General features: G+C 51.9%; 1 protein-coding gene and 1 long non-coding RNA gene across 3 annotated transcripts; both read left to right on the forward strand.

The window, feature by feature from the left end:
* The first annotated feature begins 536 nt into the window (after positions 1-536).
* Positions 537-13,339, forward strand: LOC138916295 (uncharacterized). 2 transcript variants are annotated; one of them, XR_011423399.1, is made up of 3 exons: positions 537-793; positions 950-1,177; positions 13,231-13,339. It is a non-coding gene; the product is annotated as an uncharacterized lncRNA (long non-coding RNA). The 2 variants fall into 2 exon arrangements; XR_011423398.1 differs by lacking the exon at positions 13,231-13,339 and having other exon boundaries at positions 573-793; positions 950-3,541.
* A 1,209-nt stretch (positions 13,340-14,548) lies between these two features.
* Positions 14,549-22,581, forward strand: RFLNB (refilin B). The gene is made up of 3 exons (XM_023653189.2): positions 14,549-14,902; positions 17,643-17,752; positions 19,422-22,581. The coding sequence occupies exons 1-3, from the start codon at positions 14,687-14,689 to the stop codon at positions 19,750-19,752; spliced, it is 657 nt and encodes a 218-aa protein (XP_023508957.1). The 5' UTR covers positions 14,549-14,686; the 3' UTR covers positions 19,753-22,581.
* The last annotated feature ends 1,701 nt before the right edge of the window (positions 22,582-24,282 follow it).

The raw sequence follows: 24,282 nt of genomic DNA on the forward strand, positions 1-24,282 counted from the left end.
TGTAATTCCTCTCCCTAGGAAGAGAAATCTCCAAAATAACTAGCTTGCTTGCGGGTGAAAGCAAGTGTTTCACACTTCTTGTCTACTCCAAGTCGGATTGCTAAAAATACAGTCCTTAGAACTGCACCGGGCCATTGAAACAATAGCCTTGGAAACACGACACATGAAAAGCTGGCGTGCAGAAAGAGGACTGTTGCATTTTATGTAATAAATAAAAATTTCCAGTCTCATTCTAGTATTTGTCAAAATAGATAGCCTCCTGGACCCTCGCAGTTCTCTACCTTTGGGTGACATCAATTTCCTTAAAACAAAAGGATTGCTTTTTTGTGTACATATCTCTCATTTTCCCCATCTGGAAGTGATCTCTTGGTGCACATTGCAGCATAAACTACTACAGTTAATTAAAGCATTACTGGATGTCATTTGCTAGGATGTATTTCCTTACTGTTGACGGAAAACAGAACGGCCTCTAGGAAAGAGTTAGCAAGCCCGCGAGCCTTGGGCTCCCCTCCCTGCGTCTGCCCTCCTCCTGGTGAGGATGCGCCCCTTGCCTGGCAGCCGAGGGAAGCAGCGCACAAAAACAGAAGGTGGTGCCCAGCAGCAGCAAGGTCCTGGCACGTCCCACTGAGGCGGAAACCCTGTCTGTAAATATGGATGAAGTGTTCCGCTTCTGGTTTGGAACCCTCCTCGCGCTCTGAGTTTCTGTCCTGTTGACTTTCCCGTCTCCACCTTGCTGTTCCAGGTGCAGCCTGCTTTTCCATGTGACTGCCAAATAATTTCCCTCCCCTGCACAGTAAGTTAAGCCTGTTTCCTTATAACTGGGTGGGCACTTTGCAATGAATGTTTTGTGAAGTCTGATGTTTCCTTCAGCAGTGAACAGTCTGTTGCAGTTTTCCCATTAGGTTGGCTTCGAGAGCATTACCTAGTTTCCATCCTTTCTTTTCCCCAGCTCCCCACTTGAACAGGGCAGCCAGAGATCAAGCTGATGAAAAAAGAAGCATATCCGTATAACCCGCCCAGGAGAGCAGTGCACGGGGATTTACCTGCCAGGTTCTCTTCCTTCTCACCCGCCTGACCAGGCGTGCGAGATCCTAGTAAGCAATGAGATATGAAGAGCATGTCCATTTGACAAAAGCAGCCTAGGACTGGAAACTTCTGCGGACGACCTCGTCTCCAGGTCTGGTTCTGGCACTTTAACACTGGGCGAGTCATTGCTCCTCTGAGCCTCAGTTTTCAGTATCTGTGAAAGGGGATTGTAGTTAATAGGGTTGTGATGGTGACCCAGGTCCATACTGTGGGCACATTGCTCTGTAAGCCAGGAGGCAGTGTAAAATAAGGAGGGCTCGCGATCGCTCGTGATCGCTCGCCAGGCCTGCACCACAAGTGGCTGGCCTGAGTGGATGGCGGGTGGCCAGAGGGCTTGTTCTCTCCCTGGGCTTACTCGAATAAAATGGCCACTTGACAGCATGCCCTGCGGCTGTGTTCGAGCCGCATCTGCAGTAAGCTTCGGGTTAGTTCGTCTTTGCCTTTTTAGGTCATGCCTGCGATATCCAACCCATTCAAGAGTTTTAAAAGTCTCTCCATCCTCTATTCCCCTCGCCCTGGCAGCTGCTATTTCCGTAGCATTTAGGGATAAACCTGCAGACACTGAGAAGAGAGCTTCCTTCCTCCTGGTGGTGTTGGCTGAGCTGCCTGTTGTGGAAAATGTGGCACGTTTCCTCTGAATGCAAATTAGAAAGATTGCCAAAGGCTTCCTTCCAAAAAAAATTCTTTAGATATGGTGTCTGGTGTCCACAGACCAGACTTAAACTGGCCTTTCCTGGCAGGGACAAAATTCTTGACTGCATTCCCTTTTTTTTTTTTTTTGACCTGCAATGCCCAAAAAACTCTCAGCAAGATCATCGCGGGACAGGCAGTCCTAACGGGGAAGCCAGAGGCTCACCGGCCATTTGGCTTACTTCACAGCCTTTCAAAGAACCCGCTGAATCCCTGTGATCAGCTGCAAAGTGCCTCTCTGGCTCTCAGGCCCCTTTGGGGATATTAAGACAGAGAATGCTGGGCAATGGAGTGATGTTAAAGTAAAAACAGTGCTAAATGCTTTGTCCTCTAGGAATGTTTATCACTTAATCTGAGGACTCCGGTAGCTTCTGCTCAGTAATCAAATGGAATTTGCAAAATTGCATGGTGCCTCCTTCTGTTTGGGGTAATTTATCAACAAGTGAGAAATTAAGAACAGCTTCTCAACAAACTTCCCTTCACTTCTGGGGCCAAGAGAGAAGTATGTGCAAAGCGGGCTGCAGCTTTCAGGGGTACCAGGTGAAATGGTGGCGAGAAACTCTAGCTGCTTCTGCCTGTTTGCTTTGTGCTCATGGAAAAGGAAGGCACGTCTCAGGGAGAGGGGAAGCATCCCAGCTGCTGAGAGACTCATTCCACAGAATTCTTCATGAACTAAAGGACTATGATTGGGCTGACTGGAGCAGCCACTGAAGAGCTTTAGCAGGCAGAAGGAAAAATACCAGATGTCACACACAGAAAACACGAGTTCACACACACAGACACCCCCACGCCCTCGTACCCGTGCCCGTCACATCCCTGACACTACTCTTAACAAATCCCAAATGTTGGCCCCATGGCTGGCTGGCTTAGTCGTCAGAGGAGGGTGCCGATGGTAGTTAAAGCCCCAGTGGGTTTGGCCCTGGGCCTCAGCTGCAGCCCAGCTCCTGTGAGCCGTGCAGATAGTATCTTTGATCATGAGTGGGCCTGGGAGAGCTGGCCTACGGCTGCTATCTGCGGGGAGGGAACTAGTTACTGAGTAGTCACTGCATCCTGGTACCTTGTGATATCGAATCAAAATCCCTGTTAAGTAGGTATGATTCGCTCCATTTTGTGGCTGTGGACCCGGAGGCCTGGAGGGCAAGTGACAGCCCTAGGCTGTGTGGCTACTAAGTGGCGGAGCCAGGATTTGAGTCAAGTCTCATTCCATCCTCCATACTCTGCACTAGACCAGTGACTTTCAAATTTATGAGTCACGACTTTACGTGGAACTCTCACTCTACAAAACAGATATGAGTATTTTGTTAAAGTATTTTATGTGTTCAAGTATCTTTTTTTTTTTTTTTGAGATTGGCGCCTGCACTAACATCTGTTGCCAATCTGTTTTGGTTTTTTTTTCCTCCTTCTTCTCCCCAAATCCCCCCAGTACATAGTTGTATATTCTAGTTGTAGGTCCTTCTAGTTGTGGCATGTGGGATGCCACCTGAGTGTGGCTTGACAAGCGATGCCATGTCCACCCCCAGGATCCGAACCGGTGAAACCCTGGGCCGCCAAAGCAGAGCGCACAAACTTAACTACTTGGCCACAGGGCCGGCCCCTCAAATATCTTTCAAAGCAAATCAGTGAGAACACTGGAACTATTTCAGTAAATAGAAAGCATTTTAAATCTAAGGTGATAGGTGACAATTCATACGTATCAACGCCCCCCCCACCCAAGTTATTTCTGCATTCTGCTTTGGTTGCACAGAATAAAGAAATCTTTATGTAATCCAGCTAAGAATTTGCAAATACTATCAGTGTTGTTTATCTTGTTTTCTTTTAAACAGCGCTCCTTCCAATCCCAGGTACTCTTTAGTTACATAGATGTGACAAGGACTCTCTGTCCTGAGGTCTATGCGGACATGAACCGGCCGGGGAGCACAGGTTAACGCTCAGAGGGTCTGCATCATCTTACGTTTGCACCTCTAACGTTTGAGGATGCATGTTGTGCTGTTACAGTTTTGACATGTTCCGTTTTTAGAGTGGGTTTAAACTGTGCATCCTTAAAGGGAAGTTAGAATCAAACCTTAGCGGAGCTCCTTCGCCCACCAAAACGCCTCTGCATCCCAGGTTCCCCCACAAGTCAGTTTAGAAGCTGCTGCACGTGGGTTTTCCGAGCTTGGAGGGGAGGGGAGGTTTGGCAGTGTCTCCTTTGTAGGGAAAAGGCACCATTTCATTTGAAGTTCACCACCCACTCAACAACACACCTGAACTGTCACCCAAAGCCTGTGCGAATAACCCTGGAGGCCACCTCCTGGGTAGAAAAGACATCAAAAAGCAAGAGCACCTGGTGCGAGGCAGCTGTGTTCTAAGAAAAAAACAATGCAACTGGAATGGGCGGGGGGCCTTGGGCAACGTTTGAAAGGAAGCCTGTCCTTCTTTCAAAACCCCCACAAGCCCCAAATCTTACACCTGTGGCTTCACGTGTCTGTGTAGGCAGTGCTTCCCAAACCTTTCAGGACTTGCAGCAGAAATGATAACATCTGTGCTCCCATTGCCCCACACTTGGGCACATCAATTGCAGAGGCCACCGGGGTGATGGGCGTGGGTCCCCATCTGTGGCTGCTTCAGGTCCCCCACCCCAGACCCAGGGCTCAGGGGATCAGTGTGAGCGTCAGCTGTGCCCTATGGCAGTGGCCCAGCTCTCTCGTTGGGAACCTCTGAATTGGCGCGTCACCTTAGGTAGTAGGTTGGTTTATTTGTTTTTAGAACTTTGGTCAAATTCTCTCATTTCACAGATGGGAAACTCAGGCCTGGAGAGTTTCAATCCCTTGCTTACCCCCAACTATGAAAGAGGACTGGCCGAATCTAAGCCAACCTTGTATGTCCCACGTTCACCACACCATACCACTTCCCCTGGAGTCCACCCTCCTCCCCAAGTTCCTCAGAGCATGCCCCTGCTTCCACTCTGCCTTCTGGAAGTGAACAGGGGTTTCCACACTTTTCTTGAATCCACTGCCCTCCCAGCCCCTGCTCCTTCTCTTACTGTCTTTGTTTCCATTTCATTCAAGAGGTCTACAGTCACCGCCTCCATCCCCTGCATGTGTTCTATCTTCTTGGGGAACATTCCTTCTTTCTACACTTTCCATTTACTTGATGAGTCCTCCCCTGCCCCTGGGAATTCTCCCTTAACTCCTTCGATGCCTTGCTTTCCTGGCTCCATACTTCTTGGTCTCCTTCACCGACTCTTCTGTCCTGCTGAGCCAAGAGTCTGGTCAAGCCCCAAGGTCTTAAGTCCCCTGTGCTTTTCACTCCAGACTCCTTCAGAGAATGTACCTGCCCATCACAGGTTTACATAAACATCAGCTACGCCTTCTGAGGGTTCTCAGATTTTGCTTCTTGTCCTTCCCCCTCAGCTGATTCCAGGCCACTTGCATGTCCCATCATTGGCTCGTGCATAACCTCTCCAGGTAAACTCAGCTCCCTTCCTGGAATTCCCCATCTCTAAATGGCATCACCTTCTTTTCCTAGTTCCTCAGTCTCAAAGACTTAGAGTCGGTCACCCTTGACAACTCTCTTTGTCAACCAATATGGTTAGTTTGTCATAAAACATTTTCTTAGTTATTAATCAAGAGAAAAATCTAACTTGGCCCACAAATCAAAAAATCAGTAAGGCCTGGGAGGTGGGGTTTCAGCATGTGGAAGGCCCTCCCCGTGGTCTGCTGGCTGGGCTGCAGAGTTCCTCTTTGCCCTGAGGGTTTCTCAGGAGCCTCACTCTGCCGGGCCTCCTCTCACTCGTAACTGGTAACACTGATGGTTCTGAGTGTTTCCTGTGCTGCTGTTTCAATTTTCTTTACCTTATAAAATATTGGTAAAATAGTAATACTCGTTTTTAAACTACAATATGAATATTCATATTAATAAGGTAAAACAATATGGAAATATATCAAAGGTCCTAGTCTCCTTCTAGACTTTCTCTGTGTCTAGATCGTGGGGAGAGGGGCACTTTGCAAAAAAATTAATATTAAGCATATTTTTCTGCAGCTAAACACTATATCTTGGACATCTTTATCTCAGCATATGTCGACCTACTCTTTCTTTGTAAAGGCTGCATGGTGTGTTAGAGTTGAGATATACCATCGTTTATTTAGCCAGTCTCCTATCAATATACAAATAAGTGGTTTCTATTTTTTGAGTATTAAACACACATCATCAGTGAAAATCTTTCTAACAATATCTTCTCTTATTTGTGCATACCTTTTTGTGGGATACTCTCCTAAAACTGTTCTATTCCCATTTAAAACAATTAAAGGACATGCGCATTTGAAACATTACCAGCTCTTGCCGAAATGCCCTCCACAAAGATTGTTTTGCTGCACACTCCCATCGGCAGTGTGTGTGCCTGCTTCTCCACATCCTCGCTCGCCCTAGATGTTTCTTCCTGCTTCTTGATCTAGAGGATGTAGTTGCTGCTCTAGGTGTAGAAACCCCGTGAGCAGAAGTTCCCCTTCGGTTTTAATTGCACAAAACCAAATGCGAGCCCACCGGTGCTGTGTCTTGCTGCAAGACAGCTTTCTTATTGAGCAAAAGACCCGAGGCTTCCCTCACCATCAGGCTCCTGGAGGACATGCTTTGTTGGTTCGCTCATGAAAGCAATGGTCGTCCTTTGTATATGAAGAGAGGTAATAATTCAATATTAAATTGGGCCCCTTTCTGATTCTTCTTTACCTCCACCCTTCCCCACCACCCTGGAAGTAGGTGGGGCATCCTATATGCACTGTCCTCTGGTGGTGATGGAACAGAGAAAATAACTTAAATTCTTAGCTTCTGAACTCCTTTATAGACCTGTGTGATTCTATAGTAGAGAATAAAGTCTTGCAAGCCGAGGCTGCTAATGCAAGAGCATTGGAATCGTGTTTTGTTTTTGTTTTTGTTCTAAAAGTCTACCTTTACATTTTTTTTTTTAAAGATTGGCACCTGGGCTAACAACTGTTGCCAATCTTCCCTTTTTTTTTTTTTTCCCTGCTTTATCTCCCCAAACCCCCCGGGTACATAGTTGTATATCTTAGTTGCAGGTCCTTCTAGTTGTGGGATGTGGGACGCCGCCTCAACATGGCCTGATGAGCAGTGCCGTGTCCGCGCCCAGGATCCGAACCCTGGGCCACTGCAGCAGAGTGCGCGAACTTAACCACTCGGCCATGGAGCCGGCCCCTACCTTTACATTTTAAGAGCCAAAATTCGGGAGGAGAATTTTGCAAATCTGGAGGAGAAAAATTGCAAAATCCGCACCATCATCATAGGGACAGTGCTTCGTGACATAAACTTTTTTTTCCATTTTAAAAAAAGTAGATTTTGACCAGCAGGTAGGAAAGGAAAAACCAGAGGGTGTATGGCTTGGTTTAGTGGTTGGTAAACCCCTGAGGAGAAATCCAGAATCCCACCCCCTGGGCTGAGCCCCAGTATGAGAGAAAGCCCCATAAATTTGAGGGAAATCCTGATCTGGAAGCCATCGCCTGGCTTCCAGCAATTAACCTGGGAGGCTGCGGGCCCCATAGAGAAGTCCTGTGTTCAACGAGGCAACTGAAGGAGGAGAAAGAGTGTCTGAGGGCGTTGTCCAGCCAGCTAGGTGCACCTCCCAGAGTCCCTCACACCCCTCGTGGTAGGTGAGGGCTCCCAGGCTCCCTGAGCTCCCAGGACTAGTGAAAGGGCCAGCTTATTGGAAGAGACCTTGGGTTGGGACAACTAGGATGCAGAATAGGTGGCATATGGACATCAAAAGCAAAAGATGGCATTCCATGACCAAGCAGGACCAGGTACATCTCAGTGGAGGCCAGAGAGGTAGGAGAATGACCATGGACCAGGCACTCACCACCAACCACCCGATCGTCGCTGCCATGGTGTTATATAAACCTCCCTAGATGCCACCCAGGCAAAAGATAAGGACGAGAGCAGTAATTATCCAAAAGCCACTAGTCCTTTCCAGAAGAGAAGAAACTCTATTGAGTTAGAAAGACAGGTTCCATTGAGAGAAATTGGGAGCCTATGGGCTAAATTTAGTTCAATTAAAAAAATAAAAAGCATTAACCTTTCGTATGCCAGAGTACATAGTCACAAAACAATACCCTTTACAGGTACAAAAGGAGAACTAGCAGCTCACTGCTGTGTACTTGACATGGCATTTCTAGTCAGGAGCACGGCTGGACCAAACCAGCCACCCTAACTCTTGCTCACCTTTGTCACCAGTGCAACGCCTTTGTAGGATGCATGTCCAGGAATGCAGCTATCTGACTCCAGAAGGGATTGGACTGGGGGCCCTGTCCAGGTCTGCAGTGCTCTCCACCCACCGCAGCTAAGCCAGAGGAGAAGGATGAGCACCAAAGCTCTGCCGTGAGGCCTCTTAAGATCTGGTCCAAGAGTGTTAGGCAAAGTCAAGGAAATGTGATTGGATCCCAACATGCCCTTTATTCCTATTTAGGCAGTCTGAGGCATTCCCGGGTATGGCCACCAAAGAGCTCCCAAGGTTGACCATGACGCAGGTGGCGTTTGGTAAGGAGGATGCTTGTGGTCTACTACTCAGTGACAAGCAAAGAGACGAGCAGAGCTCCGGCCTTAGCCATGCTTCTGCCTGGACCGAGCTCCCCTCCCCTGTTTGCCTGCCTATTCCTTATTTGGTGCTTTAAGATCATCACAGGTGTCACTTCTTCCAGAAATCTTTCCCCAAGCTTCACCTCCCTCACTCCACCAGGCTGCTGGAGCTCTTTGTGCTCCCACACTCTGCCTGGCACACAGCAGGCATTTGGTAGGTGCTGGTTGAATGAATGAGTCTAGTGGGAGAGCAGACACGAACCCTAAGAACTCAAACCCAAAGCAGATTTTGGGAAGAGCTTGGGAGTAGAGGTGAAATGGGTTCTGGTGGAACAAGGCCAGGATCCCTGCTGATAAACAGTATTTCCACCAGGAGCACAAAGCCCAGATTCCCTAATGTCCGTGTGTGATGGACGGCCCAAGCTCACATTACCTGCTCTTCTTATTACAAGGGTATAGAAGAACAGGCAGACACTGTGTGCTGTTTAGAAGGCCTGTCTCAGGGTTTGCAAGATGTTAATGTCTGACATTCTAGAAACCCCTGCTTCTAATACAGCCTGCTAAAGGCCCTTTCTCAGATGCTTTGCCAGCAGATCTGGGCCCAAAACCCTGCCAGGCAGACAGCCCCAGTGCTAAGGAGGTTAGCTGACATCCCTGTAAACGGCAGGGCCCACCTTTCAGGCATCGATGAGCAAGGTGTTGACGTGGGATTGTGGCGATGTTTGATGGGTGTCTGGCGGAGCAGGGGTCCCAGCTGGGGCTGAAGCTGAGCATCCCCATCATTCCCAGGTCCAGATAGCCTCTTTGCACAGGGGACTGGGGAGCCTCTTAGAGAAACACTAAGAGAAGGGGCCAGAAGGACAGGCCTGGCTCAGGGGAGAGGGATTTGGAATTCAAAGGGCTTTTTCGGTTTTGTTTGCTTTACTATTTCTATCCTGGCCTAGCGCTGCAGGCTTCAAGTTTGAATCCTAGGGCAGGAGGCACGCATCAAGAAAGCCGCTTCCTTTGCTTCAGGACCTCCCTGTAAACATCATCGGAAGGGGCCAGAGGCACTTCACTGCAGTCGGCAGCTTGGCTGTGGCACCTCTGAGCTAGGGGACCCTCCCCCCATCGCCAGCGTGGGCAGCAGTGCCCAGTGGCAGGGGGCAGAGGGGCAGTACCCCCACTGGCCTCTCCCAGGTGCCTGGTAGAGCTGACCATGGTCTCAGCAAGGGCAGACTGTCAGATGGCCATGGTGGGACATTGTCACTCAACTTAGAACCAGAGGCTGGGGAGGTGGGAGCAGGTAAAGGAAAAGAAAATTAATAGCAGGTGTCCCCTGTGTATGACTAGATTTATTTATGAGCATATGCCAGGCACCTTCAGGGACTTCCAGAAATATTTCTCAGTGGTTGGGGTCATCCTGCAAAAGTGTGGGGCAAGAAGCAATGAAATTCCAGTTAACCACCTCCCTTCTCTCCCCACCCCCACCCCCGCAGCCAATATGGCCTAGGAAAACGTGGGACACACAAGAGATTTTCTTTGCTCCCTCTCCCATCACCCTAAGTTCTTCCCCCACCCCTGGCTAATTTTCAGTAAACACCCAAACCTCGAAAACATTTCTTCAAAGGCGTGTGAATGTCTTCAGCAAGTATCAGGAGCTCCCCACAGTACCTAGCAGCAAACCACAGCCGCCCCCAGCCTGTGTGCATTCTGCTCTGAACTTGGTGATGCACTGGGGGGCTCCGGCTCCAGGGAAGGACACGGTAGGTCAGACAGTCATTGTGGAGCCAAAGGGCCGCCCCCACAGGCTCCCACTCTCTATCCCTTCTCATGCAGCCCCTACAGACCTGAATCCCCGGGTGGTCCTGAAACACCATGGTCTTGAGACCCTCGACACTGCCTTTGGAGTGTGGCTGCACAGACCAGCCCCTGGTTCCTCAGGGACGGGGACCCTTCCATCACGCCTTTCAGCCAAGGAACCAACGGTCTTAACTTCCATTGCTCAACCAAGGGCTATTTTTCTGGGCTGCAAGTCCTTGTCCAGTGTGAATACACAGAACGGAGCCAGGAGAGCAAGTGCATTGACTCAGTTCCAAGGAGGCCATGTGCCCCAGCTCTTTGCAAATTGCCATCTGGGCTTAACTTTGCAGAGGCCACGGCCCTTTTCTGTGTAACTAGGGAGCATTTGGGAGAATAGCTCTCAGCTTACAAACAGGAGGCCTCAAAGGAGGAGCCTATATTTGACTGGAATCTCGGGGTTCCCTACATGGGGACGCTGGCCGGACTCCACTCCAAGCTGCATTCAGTATCTGGGTTAGTGTCGCCAATTGGCCTGGGCCAGGTCCCATCTCTCCACCTGAACTGGTGGTCTCCCATTGAGAGAGGTCAGAAAAGGAGCCAGCCTGTTCCTCAGGCCCACTTGATTCTGAAATTGCCGAGCTGGAACGTTGGCATCCCCTGGATCTGTCTGGTTCACGCCCCCTTGTGAGTCCCAGGCGCTCAGGGTCATCCAGCGGCCTCACTAGAGCATGTGCGCACATTCCAATGGGCTGTGTTGTGTCCAGGTACCTCTTCTTAATTCGATCCCTTTCTCTATTGAATATGGCAGGTCCCTTTCAATGTTCTTTGAAAACTACAACCTTAATCTTAAAATACTTAAGGAAACAAAATAAAGTGCTACATTTTTAAAGCATTTTGGTTGACTTGGGTGCAGATGAAGGGAAGGGGGCGCCTGATTTAACGCTAAGGCAAATCCACGGCCCCAAGAATCCAGGACACAGGGACCCAGGGCTGGGACTGCAGGGTGCCCGGGGGCACGGGGCACGAGCCAGCATACTGGAGCCAGCAGAGCTGTTAATCCGCCGTCTGGCTGGGTTTACTGACGACAAGCTGTTCCAAAACAATAAGCAGCTGAGGCCGTGGGGGTCCTGCCCCACTCTTGTCTGACTTAACTCCGTTCGGGCATCAGCCTCATGCAGTGCAGAAAAAGGGAGAGTGCAGGATGGGCGCACATTGTCAAGTAGCTTTCGTTCCTGGACCCTGCTGGGAAAGGCCTCAGGCCAGAAGCCAAGTCCTGTGTGGACAGCAGTCTCTGGGATCCAGGCAGGAGGACAATGGCCTGCGCTGAACGGACAGCTTTGAGAAGAGACCACTGTCTCTGCAGGCTCCATGGTCTTCTTTTGTTTTGTGTTAACTCACCCCTGATTTCCAGGCGCTTCTCAAAAGAAGGCCTGTCTTCGAAGCCGGACCAGGAGGGGGGAAAAGTGGGATCCGTTATCTTTCCCAAGCTTTGGGAAGAGTTTTTTTAAGAAACGCCCTTTGGAAAACAATGTGGAATGAGATGTAGGGCAATGATGAGCCCAGGTAGTGGGGCTCTTGCAAAGGACTACAGCAGGTCTGCAGTGTGAACTCATCGTTGGGGCTGAGGAACCAGCCGACTTCCAGGGACGGAGCTCCATGGCTCCCACGAGGCTACAAAGGCAGTGCCCCTGCTCTCCCGCCCGGGAGGGCTCACGGGCAGGTTGAAGTTAGACGGGTCCTGTTGTAAACACCTCTGCTCCTCTCCACCAGAAAGGCCATGAGGTGACAGACGCCAGTGCAGGCAGGACGCCTGGGCCAGGCCGAAGGTGCTCCCTCCCTTCTCCTTGGTTCCCACGTGGCTTCCAGTTGGCTTAGGCTCATCTTTGAGCTCTTCAAAGACAGTCTGGACAAAGTAGACAAACCTGGGGTCCCTCCTCATTGTCTTTTGGTCAGCTCAACAGAATTCTGGGAGCCACAGAGGGCCAGACTTCAGTGCAGCTTATTGGGAGAGGGGGCACCTGAGTGGTTCAGGGAAATCTGTATGGTCTCCACCTGCTTCTCCATCGATGCCAGGTCCCGAGGCAGGATTCCTCGTCGAGCCCCTCCAGCTTCTTGAATGTGTATCTGTGCTGGGCTCCTCTGTAAGGAAGAAGGCCATAGTGGGTGATCAGCTTATGCTCCAGGAGCTCCTTGGCCTTGTCCTGAGGCCTGAGGATGTGCTCTAGGTTCAGGAAGCCCTGCCTGGTCTCTGTTTAAAGGGTCCCTTTAAATAGAGGTGCCCCTCTGGAGTTGGGGAGAGGTTGTTCTTGGGGATCAGACAGAAGTTGCACAGGATGGAGGTCAGCGTGTGGATGCTTCCTGGGTCTAGTGTGACGGCAGAGACGCCCATGAGAAATCCTAGGCCAGTTGCTTGATGACCCTGGTGCCAAGGAGGAAGGGGTGCCTCAGCGTTGTGCCTTTGATCTGCCTGGACCCTCCAAAGCTGGCAGCTTCACACCTCCCTGCTCACTTTGGCACCTTTGATGTCTCTGTGGACCTTCCATCAGAATGCGGATAATCTAAGCCCTTCCGAATTCGATGCCGGGCTGCGCCCAGGCTCTGGGTTTTAGCAGGTCCGGGTGGAGAGCCTTCCCAAGCTCTCCACAACCATCCACACTTTGCTGGAGAGAGCGGCTGCACTGGCCTGGCACGCTGACCGTCCTCAGCCTCATCCTCCACCTCTTCCAGGCTGGTCATCTTGAAGGCCACCACCTCCTTGGAGCAATTGGCATCTTCCTAGACACCTTCCCAACCTGGCCAGGCTTAGGGAGGAGTTCTCAGGATCTACCTGGGAATGCTGGTGGGTAAATTCCCTCCAGGGCGCCAAGTCCCCCCACTGTCAACAGACTGCCCTTTCCACAACCCCAGGAAGCACTTCGATTCCTCCTGAGATACCCCCCACCCCCCCCCATTGAGGGCAGCCTGGGATGTGCATATGGCGGAATCAACAGGGGTAGGGAGCTGTAGCCACATAGGTGGGCCAGCCTCCAGGACCCACTGCTTATAGTGTGTCCTTGCACTAACCGCTGATCCAGGAGTGTGCACCGCTGATTTTGTCATCTATTTCCACAGGCCCTAAATGAATGAACAACCTCCCAGCACACAGGCATGTACCAAGTTTTATTCTCCATGGAGGGGATGATCCAAGGCAAGCAGCCCTGTACCAGCTGTGTGATTTGGGGCAAGTCAAGTTCCTTCTCTGTTTCCTCACCTGAAATTGGTGGGTGGGGCGGGTAGGAGGGCTCAACTTTGCCAGCAGATCTCTAATATCTGCCGGTTCTAAATTCTGACTTTAACAAGTCCCAAGCAGGACAAGTATCCTTGTTTTTGCCAGGACGCAGGCTGGGCTGCCATGGTGGGGCACACATGGAGCCCACCTCTCATTCAGCCAGGGAAGTCGCTAGCCCAGGGCACCACTCCTCTTCAGAGCTGGCACCTGCTAGCTCGGTCTGGGCACAGCTCCAGCTCGACGCCCTCAGCAGAACACCCATCAGAAACCCCCGGGGTAGGGTGGCTGGTGGGGGGTGGGGACTTCCTGGACTGTTGGTCACGGAGGTCTCTGGGAGAAAGGGTGATAGATTTGAGAACAGCCGGGTTCTACTGCTGGCAGCTACTGAAAACAGTTCCCACTCAGTTAGGGCTTCTCTGTCAAACCAAACAGGAGGGGAGAAATCCCCAGTCTGCTTTCTAGAAGGGTGTTCCTATGAGTGAAAAGCTGTGGCCCCCATCGGGGAGCCCCCCTGCCCTTCAGACAGCCCCTGGGCAGCCTGCTAAGCTTGTCCATCTTGTCCGAGGGCCCAGTCTGCGTCCACCGCAGAATTGCCCTGCCTGGCGTGGCCACAGCCTGTTCAGCTAGGCACCCAGGCCAGGGAGTGGTGTGTCCCCCCCGGGGAGTCCCCTGGGGATGAACGGAGTGGGTCCTCTTTTCCTCCGGTGCAGAAATGAGAGGCAGAGACAGCCCGAGAGCCCGCCCGCCGGCCCGGCTGAGCCAAGAGGCGGGGGAGCCATACGAAGCGCATTAACTATTAATACTTTCCAGTTGTTTGCTCGCTGGGTTCGGCCGGCTCCCCAGGCCTCCGCAGGCCGGGGCTCGACGCTGGCTCCCCTCGGCCGCGCGGGCTCGAGACATTAGCGCCTGCCGGTCCGCTGGGACACGGCGAGGGGACAGGCGCCATCAGGGGCCCGGGGCGAGCGGGGGCCCGTGCGCACCCGGAGCGGGGCGGGGGGGCCGGCCGGGGCGAGGGGCGCCCTTCCCGCCCGCGCCACCAGCGCGCTCGGAGCAGGCGGCGCCCGGCGGGAGCGCAGCGGCCCCTGGCGCCCGCCCCGCGGCTCGGGCTGCGGACTGCGCGGCGGCCGGCCGGCGCGGGGCGGGGCGGAGGCGGGGCGGGGAGCGCGGCGGCCGGCGAGCCCCGGGCGGCGCGCGGGCGGCGGGCAGGGAGGGCGACCGGCGGGCAGCGGCCCGGCCCGCGTCTGCGCCCCTCGCGCCCCTCGCTCGCCCGCCCGCCCGCCCGGGCCCCGGCGCGCAGCCATGGTGGGCCGCCTGAGCCTGCAGGATGTGCCCGAGCTCGTGGACACGAAGAAGAAGGGCGACGGCGTCCTGGACAGTCCGGACTCGGGGCTGCCCCCCAGCCCCAGCCCCAGCCACTGGGGGCTTGCGGCGGCCGCGGGCGGCGCAGGCGGCGGGGAGCGCGCGCCGGCCCCCGGGGCTCTGGAGCCTGACGCGGCGGCGACCCCCGCGGCTCCGGTGAGTGGCCCCGCTCTGAGCCCTGCCCTCCCATCCCCTCGTGGCCGGGCCCGGAGACCCCCCGCCGGTCGTACCGGCCCGCTCGGGGCGCGCTGTCGGCGCCGCCACCCGCCCGCCGGGACGGCGTGGCCCTCGCCGGGAGCCCGGGGCGGGAGCGCTGCAGAGCCCGGCCAGCTGGAGCTGGTGGCTGGAAAATTGTCATCGCCTGGGAGGCGCGGGAGCCCCGGGAGAGGGGAGCCGCCGCCGCCTCCCTTCGGGGTGGCGCCCCCGGGGCTGCCAGGCTGCGGTTCGGCCACATTCCTGCCCAGGATGGGGGTGGGGGACGGGGGTTGGAGGGGATCCCGGGACACCGAGAGGGAACCAGCCTCCCCGGGCTTCCCCCCGCCGGCGGCGGCTCCCAGGGGCTTTCCCCGCGCCTGGCCCCGCGCGGGAATGCGGCCGAGCTCCCCGATTCAGAAAGCCAGCGGGGCCAGCCTTTGGGGACCGCGTTCGTGGCCTTGGAGGAGACCTTTTGAGAAGGGTCACCTCATGAGCCTCTGGGTGGCCCCCCTTGTCCTGTCACCTAAGCGGTGCCTGGCACATGATAAGTGGGAGGCCTTTAGGTGGGTGGAAGCTTTCAAAAATGAATCCTTTTATTTTATTTTAGTTTTTTTTTTAAAGACAAAACTCCGCCGGGCCTCTCCTGCCGCGGAATCGCTTGGGTGGTGCCTTTACCTAGAGCTCGGGGAGGCCACATCCTGCCTCCAGGCAAAGCTCAAAGGGGCTCTCAGGGCGCCCTCCCCTGGGGGCGGGGTGAGCCCTCCCCTGCGGGGAAGTAGTCAGTGCAGGGCTGCTCCTGAGGGACCCGCAGTGAAGCTTCCATGGTTCAGGGAGTTCTTGATCCATTGACCCCGTCTCTGGCCGTCCTGCACTTTCTCGCTTCCGCGGGAAGGCAGCGCTTGCTTCAGCTGGCCTGCAGAGCCCTCTGGGTCTGGCCCATTCTAGCCCCATCTTCCCCACCCCCTGACCACAGGCGGATACCCATGCTGGTGCCTCTGCTGCTGCTCCCTCCACCTGACATGTCTTCTCCCTCCCAGCCCATCCCCTCCTACTTCGCCCAACACCCGGGGGCTTTTCCACCTGTCAAAGCACCGCTGGCCGTTCAATACCCACCTTGTCACCTCCTCTGGGAAGCCTTCCTTGATGCTTCCCAGAGCCATGCTTGAGTCCGTGGCTTCATCTGCTTTCCCCAGTGGCTGTTATAACTCCTGCTGCCCCAACCCCGGCCTGCGCCTGGAGCAAGGTGGGTGCTCAGAAAGTGTCTCTTGGGTGGGCAGAGATGGGGGATCAGAGAAGGCAGGGGCAAGAGATCAGAGTGTTCGTGTGGATACCTGGCAGAAGGCTGTAGCACCACTGTTGGAGAGTGCCCTTGGTGGCTGTGTCATCCTGCAGCCCCCAGGACTGCCTGGAAGGTGCCCCTAGTGGGGGAGTGATAGGCAGCCAGAGAGCTAGGGGAGAGCAGAGCCACTGTCACTATTTGGGGGCTAATTCCAGAAGCTCTGCAGCGACCATACCCCTCCCAGCATCCACTGACCCAGGTTCTCAACCACAGCCCCTCCCCCAGCCGGGGCTTACTAAACTCTCCACCCAGCTTTGGGAGCTGGACCCTCAGGACCCTCTACCTCTCCCTGACCTACCCCGGTCCCTTTTGGCTTTTGTAGTTCCACTCTACACCCCCATTTGACGCCGTGTGCTGGTAACATGATAAGAGTGTTAGAGCCAACCTTCTAGAAATGTCTGCTTCCTTCGCTGTCCCGGAGGATGTGGAATCGGGCTGCCACTTCCACACCCTGTGCCAAGTGTGGATCCTTCTCTCAAATTAGGCAAAGAACATGACAGATTCCCCAGTAAACCCAGGAGCCCAAAGGGCTGCTCTCTGTTCGTCTTTTCACGCTTAGCACAGAAGCCCCGATTGCAGGCAACTCAGCTGGAGGCGAACACCTGTGTGTGGGATGGAGCCCGCTCTTCCTCAGGCCACTTGCGGAGTCTAAGCTGTGACCTGGCTAGAAGCCACTTAGCCTCTGGGAATGCTGTGCTCTGGTTCTTCGAGTTTCTGGGTGGTGAAGGTGACCTGGAGAACTCTGTGGTGTTCACCTCGCCTTGAGTTTGTGGCTTCCTGCACCTTGGTTGGGTGTTGACCTGGCGGCCCCAGAGGCAGAGGAAGTGTGGGAAATCAGACTGCATCTTCAGTGCAAAAAAATCCCTGCTGGAATTTTTTTGTTTTGGCCTTTTCTAAAGTGTTCCTGAGACAATGACAGGCTTGGGGGCACATAATTGAGGGTTCTGGTTAGTGACGCCCCAGTTCATTGAGGGTTTCTCACCGCCCTGCTGCAGGATGGTGCAGCCACCGCGGGGCCTGGCCACGGTCGTGACGCTGGGCTCGCCTTTGTTTCCTCTTTTCATCCTCTCATAAAACCTGCGAGGTGGAAGGGGACACCCCCTTGGTGTGCAGATAAGGTCAGAAGGTGTGCCAGGTGAAGGCACCCAGCACATTCATGACAGACCTGGGATTCGAACCCAGACCTCTCGGCTCCCTGGCCAGTGCTCTTCCCATGCTGTGGGTCAGCCCTTCTCTGGTATTATTCCTGGGAGGGGGACACAAGTCACAGCTGGGCCCATCAGCTGGAGGCTCAGAGACAGGCCCTTCTGTGGGGGATACATCCGCAGGTCTGTGGTCTGACCGCGTTTTCCACCCTCGCAGAATCCAGCGTCTCTGCCCCACGCCTCGGCCTCCGCCTGCTCGCCGCGGCTGTGCCCCCTGTCCTTTGGCGAAGGAGTGGAGTTTGACCCTTTACCGCCGACAGAAGTGAGGTAAATACAGCGGGCCCTGATTTTATTTTATTTTTTATTCCAGAAATTAATGTTTGTTATTAAAAAAAATTAGTTAATCGCAACAGTGTGCCAAGGACTACTCATAGTTTGGTTGGTACTCTTTCTGATTTTTTCTCCATTCTAACCAATTAAACATATAGACGCGGTTTTTAAAATAAACACGAGATCATGTTATGCATAACATCCTGCAACTTGCTTTCTGCACTTCATGTATCACGGCCATCAGATGTTTAAGATTTTGTTATAAAGTGATTCCTCTTTCTAGAAGCTGCTCCCCCCACTTGCCCACCCCCGCTCCACGCCCACCCGTGCTTCGAGGCGCTGTAACCTTCTGTCCTTTGTAAATTCACCAGGCAAGTCCCATTCTTCCTTTGGGAATTCATCCCATGCAGGATTATCTGGGGCAGAGATTCACTGAGAGGCTCTGCTAAAGATGTGTCTGTTTAGAGGAAGGAATTTTACTTTTGGTGTCTGGTGGTTTCATAGCTGGAGTTTCAGTTGCCTTAACACAAAGGGCCCTTTGACGTGGAACAAAGGAGGCTCCCCAGTTTGGAGGTGAGCAGGGCAGCCCTTTATTCCTGAGGAACTTGTCTTTTGAACAAAATGAGGACATGACTTCATGACATTAGCTTCCACCAGCCTCTTAACTGCTCGTCCAAGGAGAAGAGCCGTTTCCATCCGACTCATTGAAGGAATGCCGATTCTTGCTCCCTGACCCGTGGGTGGGTGCAGGTGGGGGCAGTGCTGTTAGACGTGTTTATTTGTGACGCTCGCGCACATTTTAGTACTTGTGAGGCTGCCATACTTATGCAGTAAAATGAACTAATACTTTGCTTACATAAAAAAAAAAATTGACTCCCAAATTATCAAAGGACTGAAAAAAAGTAAAGTGGCTGCTGAGGAACATGAATGTTAATTTATTTTATGGAAATGAAGGTTGTAATTGGCTTTGATTGATAAGGTCAGATCTCGGAGTCCCTGGATTTGAGGGGTCTCCAGTCTGAAGGTCAGGGTGGACCAAGTACTACTACTTGGTATCACCAAGCTTTCAGAGCCAGCATTCAGGATTTCTGGGTTCCTTCATCCTCTCATTAAAGAGCAGGGGACAGAGAGACCCTTCACCCCTAGTGGAGCAGAAGACTCCACCTCGTTACATGGTAATTTCCACCAACTGCACTTGCTGTATGTTAGCACCCTGCCCAGTTATTATCGGGCATCTTTTACAGAAGGAGGAAACTGAGGCTTGGTGAATGTTAGTACTGACCAAGCTCTCATAGCTTCAGTAAATGGGTGTAGATTCCAGGGGCTGCTGCCTGAAGTGCGGAGCCACGCGTGCAGGCTAAGCTTGGCCAACTGCACAGCTGCATTTAAATCCCCGTCCCACTGCCCACCCTCGCTGTGACCTTACCCTCTGCACCTCGATTTCCTCTCCCGGTGTCGTTGAGACAATTAAATGAGATCCTGGAAGTAAAGTGCTTAGAATAGGACCACACGGGAAGTGCTTTGTCAGCTCTGTGCTGCTTCTGACTAGAGTAGCCGCATGTCATCTCGAGGTTTGCACCCCACGACAGGGTCAAGGTCGCAGTAGGGACTCCGGTGCCCCAAGCTCAGAGGAGCGGGTTCATGCCGCCATATGTCTCCCACCCAGGTACACTTCCTCGGTCAAGTATGACTCGGAGCGGCACTTCATTGACGACGTCCACCTGCCCCTGGGCCTGGCAGTGGCCTCCTGCAGCCAGACGGTCACCTGCATCCCCAATTGCACGTGGCGCAACTATAAGGCGGAGGTGCGCTTCGAGCCCCGCCACAAGCCCATGCGCTTCCTCAGCACCGCCATTGTCTACCCCAAATACCCCAAGACCGTCTACACCACCACCCTGGATTACAACTGCCGCAAGATGCTGAGGCGGTTCCTGTCCAGCGTGGAGCTCGAAGCCACGGAGTTCGTGGGTGGCGATTACCTCTCGGATGAGTGCTGACTCGAGCGGGCTGGTGGGGTTGGACCAGCTCTTCTGCCGCCCTGGTCCGGGTGGGCCACTGCTGCCCTCGCGTGTGATTCTGGCCCCCGAGGAGTCTGACCCAGAGATACCTCTCAGCCCAGCCCAGGGAAGAAAAAAATGTCGTGGCGTCTTAGAATTACGGAGAAAATTTGGTTTTATACAATTTTTCAAATTGTTTTTAAAAGGAGTATGTTTCTAGTTTGCTGCTGCATAGTTTCCCCCAAAGTCTCAATTTGATGAGAAAATAAAAAGTCGACTAGAGCAAAAGGAAAATGGCCACAATTGGAAAGGGAGGGGGAGGGGAGAGTCTTCTTCCATTGGTCAGTTTCTCTGAGGAAGAGCGTGGAAAAATCTCTGGGATGGAAAAAGTGAGTTTTAAGAAATTTCAGTCGCGGGTGTCTTCACTGCTACCAAAGTGGTGCTAATTCTGTAAGCTGTGACACCCATGTGGGTTCAATCTGTGGAGAGATGAGTTCCATTCCATTTTTTATTTCCATTTCCATTTCCATTTCCTGTTAACCAAAACTCTTGGAATTCTCTCAGTCTTTTTCATGATATCGAAAAACCCCAAGCTGCAGTATAAGATGACTTAAAAAAGAAAGAAAGGAAAAGGTTCACCTGTTCTCACCTCTTCAGGAGAGTCGGGTCAACTGATGGCCGAGTTTGGGAGCAATGGCCCCAGTTCTGGTTCCTTCCACCGGTTGGTCTCTGGCCGAGCGCCTCCCACCCTTGGCATCTAGTAACGTCTCCACGGGCTTGTGGAACTCTCCTATGTATTTTGGAGTTTCCACATACTTTCCTATTTTTTCACAAGGCAAAACACGGCAGAGGGCCCTTTTGAGAGAAATGGTATTTTAGAAAATGCTTAGGAAGAACGTCTTTTGGGATTCCGCGAGGGGGGTTTCACTCACGATGGGAACCCATGGCCACTCCTAGGACTTGATGCCGTTTGGGAGGAGGTGGATGGAGATGCTTCTGGTGATCTGGTTCCTCAGGATGGCCCTCTCCAGGGACCCTGGTGAGCTGCTCTGAAGACTTTGATTGTGTCAGCACTGCAGAGGGGTTCTGCCAGAGCCTCAGGTCTAGGCCAGAAAGCAGGCAGTCTGCCCCCTCAGGTGGAGCAAAGGTGAATTCAGAATCGGGAATGATGTCCGTTACAAGTCAAGCTCCAAAACCTGGGTGCTGTCGTGATGGTACACGCTTCTTTTAAGTGTTCATTTTAGGGTAGGCAACAATCGTGGTGTTGGGTGTGAGCTGAAGAAACTTTGTGAATTCAGCGGAACAGGCCACAGAAGCAGGGGCGAGGCTGGGTGGTGAGGGCGAGGTGGCCCGGTTGCCCCTGGACTTCAGCCATCTGCCCGCCCTGCCTCCCCCCAGCCCTTAATTCCTCCTGTCAATCCCTGTGGGTTTTGAGTGAAGAAAGTGGCAGCTGGCTGCTTCTCTTCCAACGCTGGAGAGAACAAGCTGTGGGTATTTCCCCTGAATAGACCCACATTGTGTCCAGTGTGTTGTAAGCTGGGACTCCCGCTGCATCCCCCCGTTTCTATTGAGGGCTTCCGTCTGTCCGGAAAGTCGAAGCGATAGCTCTGTGGGTGCCCTCGAGCCACAGCAGGGACTTTTGTTCCACGGAGAGTGGCTGTGATGATAATCTCTCCTTTAAAGTCGCTCATTGGCGGCCTGGAGAGCCAGACTGTCTGCTTCCCTCTTTTGGTTTAATAGTGTTCAGTCAGTCTGTCGAGCGCCTAACTGACGGGACACATCCCCTGGGTCGAGCCTGCGGTCAGCTCCCTAGTCCTCAGTTCGCCAGGGTGAAGCTCAGCAGGGACCCCTCGAGGGGGCACTCTGGGACCCCACAGTCTCCTCAGTCATCAGGCAGAGCAACAAATGCTTCCTGTGTTTAGAAGAGCAAGTTACGTGACATTTATTGATAAAAATGGATTTTTCTTTCTGATTTCATAATCTTGTCATTTAGGACGAGTGGTAAATGCAATTTTTAAGTTATGTTAAGAGAATTCCCAAGGTTCTGCCCTGGCCCCATGGGGACACTTGAATGAGCTCAGAACAGTCTTGTGGGCAGTATGGCAAGAGAGAGAAGCGGGGAGCTCGGTCTTACAAGACAGCAGTGTTTTGAGCTGTCCACGGGGGACCTTTCTGTTTTAGGGGGATTGGGTTAAGTTCAGGCAAATCATTCTAGATGTGGAGAGGATCCAAAATACATCAGTAAAGTAAGTAGAAGTGAGAGACGGGGAAGGTGTCACGCGAATGGAAAAGCAGGGTTGCTTTGTGAAGTTATTCACTAGGGAACCAACATAGTTCTTTCAAATCCTTTCTTTTTCTCCAAACCTGCTTTACTGAAAGATGCAGAAAAGCAAGCGTGGGAAGACGTCATGGGACACTCGAGGGTGGATCGAATGGCTCAGTCGATGGTAGATTCACGTTAGTCTACAAGGGGGATGCAACGACTCTTAAAACTCACTAGTTACAAACAAACATTCCTAAGCGTGTGTGGGAGACACAGTTTACCTGTTAAGTAAAAAGTCTTTTTTTCCTCCGACTCTTAAATTATGTCTTTTATGTGATTAGGATGATTTGTATTTTCAGAGAAAAAATTGTTTTCTTTTTAATTCACAGACCTTTTAAAAAGAATGAGTATGTTTTCATTTGATGCTTTTCTTCTTTCTAATCTTAGGAAATCCAGAATAGTATTTGACAAATCTGTTTTTTAAATTTATCTTTGACATCTGTCCAACTCCATTTTGCTTTGTGACTTCTTCATTTAATAATAAATTACCTAAAACCCCCCCAAAACTTAGAGATGCTTCTCTTTTTTAAAAAATAAAACTATGATGGGGGGCTGGCCCCGTGGCCGAGTGGTTAAGTTCACGCACTCCGCTGCAGGCGGCCCAGTGTTTCGTCGGTTCGAATCCTGGGCGCGGACATGGCACCACTCATCAAACCACGCTGAGGCAGCGTCCCACATGCCACATCTAGAAGGACTCACAAGTAAAATATACAGCTATGTACCTGGGGGCTTTGGGGAGAAAAAGGAAAAAAATTTAAAAATCTAAAAAATAAATAAATAAAAATAAAACTATGATGATTGGTTAAGAAAAATGAGCAAAAGGGGCTGTCCCTGTGGCCTAGTGGTTGAGTTCGGTGCACTCCGCTTTGGTGGCCTGGGTTCTATTCCCAGGTGCAGAACTACACGACTTGTTGGCAGCCATGCTGAGGCGGTGACCCACATACAAAATAGAGGAAGATTTGGCACTGATGTTAGCTCAGGGTGAATCTTCCTCAGCAAAAAAAAAAAAAAAAAAGAGAGAGCAAAATGGCTCCTCATCTTTCGAAATTTTAAAACATGATTGTATTTTAATAGCGTAATACTTTTGATTGGGGTGTGTTCCCCTGGGGGCACAAGAAGATTTTCCAAGGGGTCCCTGGGCACAAACAGTTTTAAGGAATTTGTTCCCAGATTCAGTGTGTACTCTTTCCTAAAACTGATCTGTCCTGAAAATGCATCTGTGAGCAGCAATGTCAGGCCAGTCCCTTCCCACCTCCCCTTTCAAATTGCCTTTCTCCCGCTTTGCAGAAGAAATACATACCTTAGTCTAACTCATCCTTAATTTTATTGTGGTATGTTGCTCTGAGCTGGATAAACCTCTAGGTCCGAGACAAAGGGACAGTTAGAAACATCAGTGTCTGGCACCAGGGTCCCACTGCAGGCTTCGTGTCTGTGGGCGTCCCACACGTAACCCTGTCATGGCGGTGGGAGCAAGGTTGGCCTGTGGTGGGGATCCTCACTTCCAATAGCTCATAAAGTGAGGCAGTTGGAGCGATGACACTTTTCATTTAAGACCCACATGTCTTCAATCTGAGACTATTGTCTTCCCGGAGGAAAAGTCCCTTTGGGCAAAGCAAAGGGAGAGTTGGTAAGGAATATTGAAAGGGAAGGTGTCTTATTGCATTCCAGCATCCAGTTCGCGGCAAAGCTCCGTGCCTTACCTGGCAGTCTCTGAGCTATGACTCAGAAATAAAGGTGTCCCAGGAATGCATATTATCATTCTTATAAATAATAATTTAAAAAGCCAGTCTCTTTTTATAGAAGTTAAATGTAATTTGGCTGATTGGGATGACCATGAGGGCTAATCTTGCCAATTAGGTTATATGGTGTAAATTTTCCATAAAGTGAATGAGCTAATCAGCAGTTCCAAGGTTTTGATGGAAAAATATTTAAAGCTATAATGTGTGTGTGCGTGTGTGTGTGTGGAGAGAGAGAGAGAGGCAAAAGTGTGTTGAAGCTAATGATTCACTTCTCCCAACCTTTCTAAGTCTATCAGATTACCTTGGTGCCCTCAAGAGAAACAGCAGTAGGTGTAATTAATCATAATGTGATCAATCTTAGGATGCCTTTTTGGTATACTTCCCAGAAATGAATCACTCTATTGATTAGGTAATGAATCCTATTGCAAGGAATGCCTCTTTTCAAAATGAAATTCTAATAATTTTATT

This window comes from Equus caballus, chromosome 11, assembly GCF_041296265.1.
Source record: "Equus caballus isolate H_3958 breed thoroughbred chromosome 11, TB-T2T, whole genome shotgun sequence".
NCBI classification, from domain to species: Eukaryota; Metazoa; Chordata; class Mammalia; order Perissodactyla; family Equidae; genus Equus; species Equus caballus.